Source organism: Papilio polytes, unplaced genomic scaffold, assembly GCF_000836215.1.
Source record: "Papilio polytes unplaced genomic scaffold, Ppol_1.0 DF821511.1, whole genome shotgun sequence".
NCBI classification, from domain to species: domain Eukaryota; kingdom Metazoa; phylum Arthropoda; class Insecta; order Lepidoptera; family Papilionidae; genus Papilio; species Papilio polytes.
The window spans coordinates 1,094,500-1,106,708 of NW_013527693.1; the positions used below are offsets into that span (position 1 = coordinate 1,094,500).

Here is a 12,209-nt window from a genome sequence, read left to right on the forward strand (position 1 = left end):
GGCTGCTCACCGAGATACTGCTGCCCTACAGTTAGATCCGCGCCGAGGAACTCTACTCGCTCACCACCGAGACACCGACACCGAGGGACTCGCACTCCTTCCTTTCGATGACGTCATTCGTCTCGCCGTCTCCTCGCTCGCTGTCAGAGTTTGAAAGGATTCCATGCGGAGCGGTCGTGTGCCTCTGAATGCACACTAAACGAAACACGCAGATGTACGTCGGCCGAGGCCGTGGTCCGACGACTTTGCCTTTCAAACAAAGTATTTAAAGTTTGCCATACACGGCGAACGTTATTGACTCGGAATTTTAAAAAAAACTATTTTCTTCAAAAAACTTTTGGAACCGTTCGACTGATATAAGAAATAAAAATAGTGAAATTATTAAATGACTATGTGTTTACATAAAAAGGACTCTCCAGGGTAATTTCGCTGTGCACCACTCATCCGTACCTCGTGCTTTCTAGAGATAATTGTGTTTATTCTTTTTATGTAATTACATGGTATTTATCGCACATAGTGAATGTTGGCGGTACAAACTATATTGTTAATTTTTATATTAACATTATTATAATTTAATGTGGGACCCAGTAGGTATTTTAACATGTTGTATTTTTAAGTATTATTTTAAGTTATTCCAGATTCAGGCGTTATTTATGACTTGGGTTCAACCTGTGGAGTTCTCCCTTAAGGGAGGGATTATACATTTGTAAATTTTAACGATATAAGTAGACATTCCTTGATGTTAGATACTGTAGCGAAGTAGTCCTGTCCCCTGCAACCTCCCTCCGACACTTCTCCACCTTTCCTATCACATTTTGCATTTAACTTGTTTCTAATAATCACTGTTTGTTGAATCTGTGTAAAAAACACCTTCATTATTCGTCAGCTCAGTCAATGAAGCCAAAGTAATATTAGAATAGATTGGATTTTCTACGTGAATTTGTTTTTAATAATCTAGATTATTGTTTGTGAACAAATGTAAATAGCTCTATGTGTCTGTAATATGAAGATGTTTATAGTATTGTTTATTTGATTTTTGTAAAATTTGATATATATGAAGTCAGTTTGTCTAAAATAATAAATAGCGCTCATCAATGAATATTAAAAATATTTACAGATTCGTTAGTTTGTGTATTGGAATTGGCTCCTTTTAGTCTAAACAGAAATGTTAAAATCCTAGCCATATTGCGCGAAAATATGACACTCATTGGTATATGCCGCTTAAAGTCACTAAGGTTTTTATATTTTTGTCTAGACTAATAATCTTTGAAATAAACAAAAAAAAGGTGACATTAATATCTAATTAATGAGGTTCAACCACTTTAATAAGATAGCAAAATAACTAGTTTTTATTACGCTAACAGTATTATAAACATAGTTCTCAAAGGAGCATAATAAGTTTCTAAGAAATGTAAATTGGGTGCTTTTAATGTATTGTACAAGCGTGTGTGATGTATGGTGATTGCATTGCTCTCATACAAACAATCTTTGTATGTCTGTGAAATGTCAGGAACTTGTCTTCAGCAATCACCGACGTTAGCCAACATTCCTTTGTGCATTCATGTCTGTTATTTTATTTTACTATAATTTTTAATGATGGGATTTAAATTATGAAAAGTACCTGGTTTAAATTAGGATGCTAGGTTGTACTGCAATTTATTTGATTATGTTTGTTTATTTGAATAACTGTATGACATTATTTTGTTAAATAAATTCTAGGTATTGATTTTTATTGTTTCATTTTTTAAACAAGTCATTATCAGCGATAAGAAATATAACAATTATCGCCATATTGCCATAAAATATTTCAATAAATTTATTGCCCACACTAAATTGATTAGGTAAGGTTTTTTCTAAACTTGGGTAGCCTATGGATCCATTGCCGTAAAATTTAAAGAGGTTTTATGTAGTATACACATAGGTATATAGGACAAAGGTGTTCCTTAATGCTTAGCTTCGCCGCGGACTAGCATATTCACACTACAATTAAAACTAATTTTTAGCATTCTTACTAACCACTTCATTGTGACATATAGGGTTTTAATTAATATATTTATTTATACGCCGTAAATTATATTAATCATTAAATTACTGTAAATCGACATATATTTAGATAAATATAATAATTTTAATTATAAAATGCCTAAATGTGTCATTAAATATTACAAACAACAAATAAACATAAAACGAACTGGCCGTATAATTTTAAATGCTATGCCTTTGTAACCAAAAAAAAAACATGTTCATAATTGTTCATTTCAAAGTGGCTATGTAGTGATTTTTTAAAGTTAGGTATTTGATATAAGTAAATTAATAAAATAGCGATGGCGAATGAAATCCAATTATTAAACAACATATCATCGGAAGTTGATGAATCGAAGTTGAGAATATTTTTCACCATTCAATGCAGTAAAGGTAAATAACATTTCGTTGATAATTTTACTGTTACTGGAATTATTAAAGTTTTATTAACCAACATAGTTATATTAGAGCGTTACATAATTATAACAAATTATATTGAAATTACTTAAAAATATTACTGATTTTTGTCTATCTACATACAAAATAAGTTCGGTGCAATGGTTTCAAAATATTTAAAAATGGCGCCAAATGGCAGAAATTTCAGAAACAAAAGCATTTTTTTTTATGGTTCGGAATTTGTTATGATAATTAGAATGACAAATGAAAAAATGAATTAGACATTTTAATTATCATTAATTCGCTAAACGAAATTCAAAAATTCGCATTTGTAGTGTTACTAGGGTTCGCTAGCGCTCCCCTCCGTTTGAAATTAACAAAAAAAATATATGATAGCCGTTGTAACGTTTAAATGTAAAGACAATCTATTAATTTATTAGTTTATATATTAATATATGCTGTATCCTTATTTCAGCCCAGGCATCTTTATTAGCTAGATTGAAAAACAAAATAAAAGAGCAGAAAAATGTTCTTAACTTTATCACTGAGGGGAATAAAAAGATAGAAGTCGAAATAAAATTAGCTGAGCAAGAACTAAACAAGTTAGTTGAAATTATAATTCTTTTTAAATTGTTTTTCAACATTTTATTAACAAATGATCTGATTTCAGTTTAATTATTGCTCATAATACTATAAAATCTGGAAATATAGAAACAAGAAAGGAGTTGTTGCTCAAACATGAAGAAGAGGTGGAATATTCCAAAAGAATAGAAGCAGGAGAAAAGAAATATGAACAACTTTGGTTGTCGAGTAAAGGCAGGTTTGAAAACCTACCTTTTGTTAAACTATGTCTAGATGGGAAGAATAAGATTCAGTTAATAGAAAACAATATAAATAATCTTAGTAATAAATGTGCTGCTCTCTCTGATGAAATAAAATTAAAGAAGCGCGCGGCACAAGATCATACCCAAAAACATGTGATCGATCTTGCAAAATTCATCATTAACGATAGACCAAAAGTATTAAAAATGATACAAGAGAGGATTAATGAAATTCAAGACATGACTATAGAAATAGAAAAATTACAACAACCAATGATGGACAGCCAATATTCTAAAGTAAAAATAATAGAATTAGAGGAAAATTCACTACCAGAGAAGGCAGAGGACAACAAGAAATTTGCCCATGATGAGAATGACGCCATTCTTGTATGTTTCAGTTACTTATTCTTTTTTCATTCTAGATTATAATAATATATAAACTTTGAATTATTTTCAGATGCCGAAACTACAACTTATGGACATCGACCTAGATATGCTAGGTGTTAAATTAGATCAGGTATAAATTTGGGTAAACAGACTGGATAATTCAAGCTAAAATGTCAATTGATAATTACTTGATTTATTGTTACTGTTAATATTCTAGATTAAAAAAATTGAACTCAACGTGACACCGACTCCGGAATATAAAATGAATTCTCTTGGATATAAAATGGACGTTGCGCATTCTTCGACTACCTTCAATAATAAGTGGGAATCGTATTGCGAGCAAAATAAAAGCTATTCAGATAGAAAGTTAATCCATATTTTAGGCGATATCACTCTTGGGAGAAGTCAAACTCTCAACATTATTTCAAAAGTTGATCCTAATACCCTTCAAAATGTCAATACCATTGGATCACATAAAACACCAGAACTTTTGAAAATTTGTTCTCTACCTGAAGAAAAGGTTAATATTTTTCTCAATACTAATATAACTTTCTAGCTTTTGCCGTCGACTCCGTCCGCGTGGAATAAATAAAAACAAAAGTGAGTGGCCTATGTGTTCTTCCAGGCTCCTGTACATCCGTACGAAATTTCATCGAAATCCGATCAGCGGTTTAGGCTACACACACATACATCTACTACATCGGCTACATCCGTCCATCGAAACTTTTAACCAAACACGTTAAATTAATTATATTGAATTATAAAGTCTGAAAAAAAAAATACAGGTAAACCAGTCATTGAAAGAGATAAAAGAAAATGCTGACGATAATGAAGAGCAAATTAATGTGCAGTCGCACGCAATTTTGGATAAGAAGAAGGTAATTTTAAAACAATACTAGTATCGTACTTCCTATCATCTGATTTGACTTTTTTTTATACCATAATGTGGCAAACGAGCAATCGGCTACCTGAATCCACCGAAATGGCGAAGCGACCGCTGCCCATAGACATTCGCAATAGCAGATGCGTTGTCTACCCTTAATCGACGAAGGAGGAGACGCACATAAACAGAATAGTTCCCCTTCCTATGCGTCTCTTCCACTGTCAAATCGTTCCCTTCCCATCCTTTTCTTGTAAGAAAAAGGGTGGGAAGGAAAAGGGACTAAAGTTTGGCCTTCGGCACCAAACTCATCAGACGAAACGCGAAATTGCACCCACTTCACGCCTGTCTTCTATATGGTCGTGGTATTGCTGGGGGCGAGCCGGCCCTAGTGCGAAGATGTTAAAGCGGGCTCCACCACTGTCTAACTATTTTACTATTGTTTTACATGTAAAGAAAAAAGTCTCATTTGATTTATCGATGGAAAATGTTCAAAACGAATTAACTGAAATACAAAATAATATGGATGTAAATGCTGAAGATGGGAAAATTTATGAAACTTTGAACAGTCGGGATATCAGCTTGGAGAGTGATGAAGGCAATGATAAATTAAAAGACAAAATTCTTATTTCTCATAAACTTGATACTACTCCGGAATTCGTTTACGCTAAACATTTGATCAATAAGGTAGTCAAAGATTACAAATATTTTTATAAAATTTTAAATAAAAATCATTAGTAAAAAATTTTAATCTTCTAGATGCCTGAAAACAAAATTATAACTTCTAAATTTTTTGATGCTACTAAAGTGTCTGAGCCTAATGTCATATCCAATGAGGCTGCAGAACAAAATACAAAAATACAGGAAATAAAAGAAGACTGTTTTACCAAACCACAGATTATGTCCGAAAATAAAACATTTGTTGAAACAAACTCAAAGGTAAGTGTTGTACATAAAATGATCTTTATAGTGATTGAAGGTAAAACTAAACAAAACAATTTATAAATGTGCAAATAGATGTTACTGCTACACTATCATTGGTCACTATGAGATACCCTTGTGCAGATTCTGACTAAATCTTCACTAAGGGATCACTTAATGGCTGAGTCTGACAGTTTAAGGTTTATATTGTTTGAATTTTCAGATTGGTGAAGACCAACAATCGAAATTTCAAATTAGTGGTCTATTGTTTGACCATTGTGGATCACAAGTGATACCCGATTCCCTGAATCTATCTCTCAACGCTACTGGACTTGATGTTGATGACAGTTATCCTCAATGCTTAGGTAATTTAGTTTCATTGATTAACTAAACTAAGTTTTTAATGTTTACTTGAACACTTAGGAAATGGCATTTGATCTTTAAGTAATAATTTTAATTTATTTCAGATTCAAGTGTTTTATTATCACCTAAAGCTGACATGGCCATGGATGGAGCAAATATTACAGCCATGCCTCAAGTTCCAGATTTTATGTCAGGTATGTAATACGCTTCTCAAATAAACTTATTTGCTTTTTTCTATGTCATGCAAATTGTATTGTTTTAATTTTAGGTATCCATAAAACTGGATCTTCATTTTTTGAACGCTTAACAGATGATAATAAACCCAACTCTAGTACTTCAAACACAGGAGGTAATTTCAATTTTAACTTCAGTGGTGAAGAAAAGAAAAAAGGGAGAGGATTCTTTAGTATGTTCTTTAATAAATAAATGTTTGTTGTCATTAGTCAAAGTAAATATATATGATACACATGTACTGTTTAAAATAAGTTAATTAGATCTTTAATTTTTTGTTAATCTGCAATTTAATAATTGTTAAAATATCTATCTCTACTGCCAATGTATCTTTTAAATAAAAGTTTGTTACTGATTTTCCATTAAGTTTAAACAGTAAAAATATGGATAAATTACGATTACATTACTGATGCAACTGACAAGCCCTCACCGCTATCAACTGCAGCAGTATAAACAAAGGTGCAAACACTTCACTGAATTCAATCCCTGAATCACCTTGTAGTTTTCTACATAGTAAAAATTTAAATACAAAAGTTAGACCTAAGAATATACCACTCCATGAGGCTCTGTACAGTGAAGCTCTGTATGAACTTTCATAGTTCATACGTATGCATACAATACAGCAGAAATATGCATTCATAGCATCACTCACAAACAGTGGGGCAAATATTGTCCACCAAGCACTGTTCACTACACCGTCAATCTTCATTGCCAATAGCGCAGAAAATATAGTTAATGTTATGAGGTTTATCCATATTTCAAACACTGTTAATCCTATCCACTGTACAATCTCTTTGAGTGTGAAAAACATTGTTACTGATTAGCACCAAGCATTGCAGTTCTAAATATTCTGATGTGGATAGAAGATGAATGTCGCACTTGAGATCCAAAATCCAAATCATCCACTAATGGTTCCAGATCATCTGTAAAAAACAAATTTATTAAACAATATTTAAGGAAACTCAACAACTTAAATCTTATCTTATTAATATTAGAAATGCTGAAGTCTCGATAGATCTCCTTGAAATTTTTAAAGATCTAGAATATAGTTTGGAAGATAACATAAACATAGGAGTGGGACACACTCGAGGGCGAAAGGTAGTAATAATTAATTCTTACCAACAAGGTCTACGGTTCCTGTGTTAACTTCAATTTGACAAGTTCCAGAAAATAGAATTTCCAACTGCAGTGCCAGGTTACAACACCTTTGTATAGCGGCACCTAAGCCATGTAGGATGATTTCTTTTTCTCCTCTCGTTAAAAGATCACAACATTTCTCCAACTGCGCCTGGAAATATCAAAGTAAGCGTTTAACGTGTGTAGGAATGATAACAACACAATGGTGAAGCAATCATACCTTAAAATTAGTTTTTTTAGTGACAAAAATTACATTATTCCCGTCAATCGGACGAACGGGAAGACGTTTTTTAAAAGCATAGTTTTTATGTGTCATTAAACGTTTTGTATTTTTACTTTCTTGTTTCTTTCCTGTAATGTTTTCATCTGCCATACTGTTAAACAATTATCAATGTAATGTCATTGCGTCACAGTGTTGCCAATGAAAATTTTTACCCGGCCGTGTACAACGTGAATAAAAGCCATGTAATGATGAAAAAGATCATCGGTAAGTTGGAGCATCGGTAAAAAGAAAAAGTTTTCAACTTTACCTAAACGTTGGCACTTTAACGTTTAAAGTCAATAAACTCTGTTTAAATTATCCCTTCTTTATTTTATGAAAAAATAAATAAATAACACTGAATTTCATTGCTCCTGGTATAAATCATTAAATTTCCAATCAACTATTTTTTCTATTCAAAAATAAATATATTTAAGAAAAATAAATGATTTGTTCAATATCTTCAAAACTTCCTAGATTCTGCTACGGGCTTAGGGTTGTGGCCGTTGGCCGTAGATTTTGTAATTTGATGGCCCGAAAGCCGTAGAAAAAGGGGAATTTCCATGGCATAGCAACACTGTGTTATTGTCAGAGAAAGAGAGCGTGTCAAAAGTGACAGATGTCACAAAATCATACTTTATGAATGTAGATGTTAGATGTTTTGAGTTCTACGTTCTACAGCCAGATTTGAAATTGTGTTTAAGCAAGTGAATTTCAATCAGTGACTTTAATATATGTATCAGCAGTTTTTACTAGGGTTGTAACGGAAGTCCGCCTCCGCTTCCGCAATTAATGATTACTCCGCATCCGCCTCCGCTTCCGTTATTTCTTATGCGAAGTTATAACGGAGGTTAACTAGAGGTTCGCTCGCTTAAGTCACCCGTGTGGAATGGGAAAACTTACGCAATCGCATTTAGGTATCGTTTGTGCGGCGGCCCGCGCCGACGTGGTCGGTCAACTAGCAGTTACACACGTTTCTCGACTCGTACGCGCGTGTCTGTCTTTGCGTTTCGATTGTTATTAGTGGAATATCCGTAATAAGTTACTTTTTTAATTAAATCCCGTCCGCAATGAAGCCGAAAACAAGCAAAATTTGGCAGTATTTTTTAGCAATCGACGATAATTTTGCGACATGTATCACATGTGGCAAAACATACTCAAGAAAAGGTCGCACTACCACATCATTGAAAGGACATTTGAGGTCCATTCATATAGAAAAATATCAAGAATTTTGTAAATTAGAAGAACAGCATGAAATTATGAAATCGAATCAGGAAGCGTCAGTTACACCATTGTTAAAAGTAAAAAGGCAAATGTCCTTAGAAGAATCCTCGGAAATCAATCAAATGTGGGATACATCTCATCCTAAAGCACGGAAGATGGACGATTTGATTGGAGAAATGATTGCTTTGCAAAATCTTCCCTTCCATTTTGTTGAAGGTGTTGGTTTTCGTCGCGTTATGCAAGATGCTTTGCCAAATTACCAATTAAGGGACCGTAATTTTTTTACTGAACATATATGTAACGATATATATGAAAAAATAGCTGACAAGATTAGACATTTACTTATAAATTGTCTTAAAATATCATTCACCGCAGATATTTGGTCGGAGCCAAGCGTTAATGTGTCGGTTTTAAGCTTAACAGCGCATGCAATTAGTGAAAATTTTACCCGTATCCAAATAGTTTTAAAGTGTTGCTTACTTTATGACCGATATACTAGTGACACAATTTGTGAGAATGTCAAAATGATGCTACGAGATTGGAACATCAAAGACGAGCAATTACATTGTTTCATTAGAGACAGTGGATCCAATATGGTTAGAGCGATGCATTTGGTCAATATACCTGACGTGAGTTGCACGGTCCACCAACTACAACTGTGTGTTCGGTCTGCATTCGAAACTTTTGAAGTAAAGGAATTAATTGCAAAATGCAAGATGATATCTGGACATTTTAAACACTCAAAAATAGCTCAAGAAGAACTGACTAAAATCCAAAAAGAGCAACTAACTCAACTTCCTCTTCGCATAATTCAAGACTCTGTTACGAGATGGAATAGCACATTCTACATGATTGAGCGTTTTTTGAAGATCAAAGATTCTCTATGCCTCTATGCTAGCAAACATAATATTCCACAAATCTCCCCAGAAGAGTGGTCGTCTCTTAACAAAATAGTGTCAATACTGACTCCATTTGAAGAAATAAGAAATAGTCTAATTGATACAAAAACTTGTATATCATCAGTGATTCCGATGGTATATGTACTGAAACATACACTGAAACAGGAAAAGGACAAACCAGACACCAATCAGGTATTCGAAACCCTCATTAGTGAACTAATTGATGAATTAAATTCCAGATTTTCTGATTTGTCAACTAATACTTTGTATTCTCTTGCTACGTATTTGGACCCTAGGTATAAATTAAAGTTCTTTAATGAGATAGATAAGGTAACTGTACAATCCGAACTATTACACTTGCTAGTCTTAAACGACTTGAACGAAGCAAATACTGCACGAACTGCAAATGTAATAGGCGATGATGATACGTTTACATTTTTACCAAAGAAACCTAAAATAGAGTTGAAACCGAGCACGAGCTATCAGGTTTTATTAGCTACAAAAAGTGTGCATACAAATCTGGCAGAAATGTTAAAAAATAGCAGTGACGATGAAGAGAACATAGAAAGTGACGATACAACGATAAATAGAAACCTCGTAATTTGGAAATCACTCATTAATGAGTATAACAAAGAAAAACGACTTCCTTTGGAAGACGACCCTTTGCTGTGGTGGAAATACCACATAAAATACAAAGCTTTTGCTCCCATCGTTCGCATATATTTGTCAGCGAAGGCAAGTTCAGTTTCGAGTGAACAATTATTTAGTGAAGCTGGTTTAAGTTATGAACCTTTGTGCACTCGATTGGAAGGTGACGAAGCCGCAAAACGGTTGTTCGTAAAGTACAATTTGCCTCTTCTCAATTTCGATTATTAGGTAAGTTCTAAGTTACGAATAGCAGTTTGTCACCTTCTTATCGGTTTGGCAGAGATTCATTACTTACTACATTACTACTTAATAATTGTTATACATCATATGTGTATCACAAAATGTATCTTGTAATAATGTACCAATCTCTATTTAAAAAAAACGTAGTTTTATTTTTTCTTTATTTAATAAATCACAATTAGAATTTTATTATTCACTTCCGCCTCCGCTTCCGTTGAATTCCGCATCCGCACCCGCAACCGCTTCCGGTAAAATAGCTTCCGTTACAATACAACGTTCAATAATAGTTCACGTCAGAGGTCCCCAGCCTCGTGCTCGCGGGAGCCACGCCCCCGGATCGATTCGTATGTGCTCGCCACTATTCGGCACGTTTTAATTTTTGTGGATTGCTTAGCTAGGTTTATTCAATACGTTCGTATGTGTGCGATATTGTACGTATGACTAATTTACGTTTTGTAAACAAACATTTCTCTGAGTGTATGCAATTTTAATAATTATTCAATTACTGTGAAACATACTTGTTTTTTAAGAAATAATAAGAAAATAAATGATGGGAAAATGAGAAGTTATGGTAGGAGTTGGTCGATTAAAAATATGCGGTGCCCGCCACGCGACCGATATTTGAGAATGTGCTCTAGAGTACAAAAATGTTAAGAACCCCGGGTTTACGTAAATATAGATTATTGATATCGTTATAGAATTCACAAAATGAGAGAGTGTAATGAAGTTATAGACCGACATGTAACTTTTCGTTCAGTAGCTGTTTTTTCGTTTATGTTATTTATATGTCCGAACAGGTTTTACATGTTTTCTGACAAAATCAACCGTGACAATCACAATGACATTATATGGCATTTTTGGGCCTCAAAAACCAACCTTTGAATCGTTTTAAATTAAAATGTAGTTAAAATATAATCATGCCTTAACGTTTTTTACAAAATTTTTAGTTTAGTATTTTTATATTTAGATATTAAAAATGGGGTGTATTTGTTGTACGCTGGGTTCTGCATTTTCAGTTATTTTAGATGCACTAGAAAGGTAATAAAACATTAATTATTTTACGTTATTGAACACATGTATAAAATACGCAGGCATGATAGGTTTTATGTGGAACATTTTATATATTTTTTTTAAGTTACTTTTATTTTTTATTATTTATTTGCCCCTTAAACGTTGATATGTATATTGCCTTAAAATAAAATTGAATTACTAAAGTATCTTTTAATAAAATGTAAATCGTAAAAAGAATATACGAGTATTTGCGATTTTTTTCAGAATATCTATGTGGACAGTATGTGCCATATTAACTTGTTGTTTAACAATTACTCTAATAATTATATTGTTGGTTGGAATCGGCATTGGTTATCACTATTGTTACGTACATTACGTGGCTTCAGGTATTAACAACAAAAACATATCAATTTTTTTACTCTATATCTTGATGTGTGATTTAATAACCAGTAAAAGTAGATTATGTAATATTTTTTTTTCGTTTTAAGGATGGAATAATACGAAGCACGCAAATTATTTTTACCACGCGTTTAATAAATTTATCAGAGAAAACATCCATCGTATCACAAAACGCGAATTGAAAGCAAATGGAAGTACAAGTGTTGAGTTTGGCAACAAAACCTATTTAGTGGAAGGGACTCCAGTGTATAATGTTTCGAAATCTTACCTTATAATGTAATTTTACATAATGTATAAGGGAAATGCATAAAGATAGTTTATTAGTAAATAAATCTTTTATTACGTTTAAGGCAACTTAATTAGAATAGTAA

General features: G+C 32.9%; 4 protein-coding genes across 5 annotated transcripts; 2 read left to right on the forward strand and 2 right to left on the reverse strand.

The window, feature by feature from the left end:
• The first annotated feature begins 2,277 nt into the window (after positions 1-2,277).
• LOC106108486 (interaptin-like) lies at positions 2,278-6,257 on the forward strand. The gene is made up of 11 exons (XM_013289661.1): positions 2,278-2,415; positions 2,894-3,020; positions 3,089-3,626; positions 3,697-3,756; positions 3,844-4,146; positions 4,412-4,504; positions 4,963-5,193; positions 5,266-5,445; positions 5,651-5,792; positions 5,895-5,984; positions 6,059-6,257. Exons 1-11 carry the CDS (start codon positions 2,325-2,327, stop codon positions 6,214-6,216), a joined length of 2,013 nt encoding a protein of 670 aa, XP_013145115.1. The 5' UTR covers positions 2,278-2,324; the 3' UTR covers positions 6,217-6,257.
• A 116-nt stretch (positions 6,258-6,373) lies between these two features.
• On the reverse strand, positions 6,374-6,847 carry LOC106108476 (transmembrane protein 203). The gene has a single exon (XM_013289644.1). The coding sequence runs from the start codon at positions 6,830-6,832 to the stop codon at positions 6,425-6,427; it is 408 nt and encodes a 135-aa protein (XP_013145098.1). The 5' UTR covers positions 6,833-6,847; the 3' UTR covers positions 6,374-6,424.
• On the reverse strand, positions 6,815-7,568 carry LOC106108475. 2 transcript variants are annotated; one of them, XM_013289643.1, is made up of 3 exons: positions 7,379-7,568; positions 7,141-7,309; positions 6,815-6,941 (listed from the first exon to the last, which is right to left on the reverse strand). In XM_013289643.1, the coding sequence occupies exons 1-3, from the start codon at positions 7,529-7,531 to the stop codon at positions 6,835-6,837; spliced, it is 429 nt and encodes a 142-aa protein (XP_013145097.1). In that variant the 5' UTR covers positions 7,532-7,568; the 3' UTR covers positions 6,815-6,834. The 2 variants fall into 2 exon arrangements, with proteins under 2 accessions (XP_013145097.1, XP_013145096.1); XM_013289642.1 differs by having other exon boundaries at positions 6,815-6,944; positions 7,379-7,565.
• Positions 7,569-8,048: 480 nt separating this feature from the next.
• LOC106108625 (zinc finger BED domain-containing protein 4) lies at positions 8,049-12,187 on the forward strand. The gene is made up of 3 exons (XM_013289878.1): positions 8,049-11,466; positions 11,704-11,825; positions 11,928-12,187. The coding sequence occupies exon 1, from the start codon at positions 8,488-8,490 to the stop codon at positions 10,414-10,416; it is 1,929 nt and encodes a 642-aa protein (XP_013145332.1). The 5' UTR covers positions 8,049-8,487; the 3' UTR covers positions 10,417-11,466; positions 11,704-11,825; positions 11,928-12,187.
• Positions 12,188-12,209: the final 22 nt, after the last annotated feature.

Coding starts and splice junctions, on each gene's coding strand:
- LOC106108486 (XM_013289661.1), top strand. CDS start 2,325: ATGGCGAATGAAATCCAATTATTAAACAACATATCATCGGAAGTTGAT. Junction 4,505..4,962: donor CAATTTTGGATAAGAAGAAG/GTAATTTTAAAA, acceptor TTACATGTAAAG/AAAAAAGTCTCATTTGATTT. Junction 5,793..5,894: donor CAGTTATCCTCAATGCTTAG/GTAATTTAGTTT, acceptor AATTTATTTCAG/ATTCAAGTGTTTTATTATCA.
- LOC106108476 (XM_013289644.1), bottom strand. CDS start 6,832: ATGTTTTTCACACTCAAAGAGATTGTACAGTGGATAGGATTAACAGTG.
- LOC106108475 (XM_013289642.1), bottom strand. CDS start 7,531: ATGGCAGATGAAAACATTACAGGAAAGAAACAAGAAAGTAAAAATACA. Junction 7,310..7,378: donor CTAAAAAAACTAATTTTAAG/GTATGATTGCTT, acceptor TGATATTTCCAG/GCGCAGTTGGAGAAATGTTG. Junction 6,945..7,140: donor AGGAACCGTAGACCTTGTTG/GTAAGAATTAAT, acceptor TGTTTTTTACAG/ATGATCTGGAACCATTAGTG.
- LOC106108625 (XM_013289878.1), top strand. CDS start 8,488: ATGAAGCCGAAAACAAGCAAAATTTGGCAGTATTTTTTAGCAATCGAC.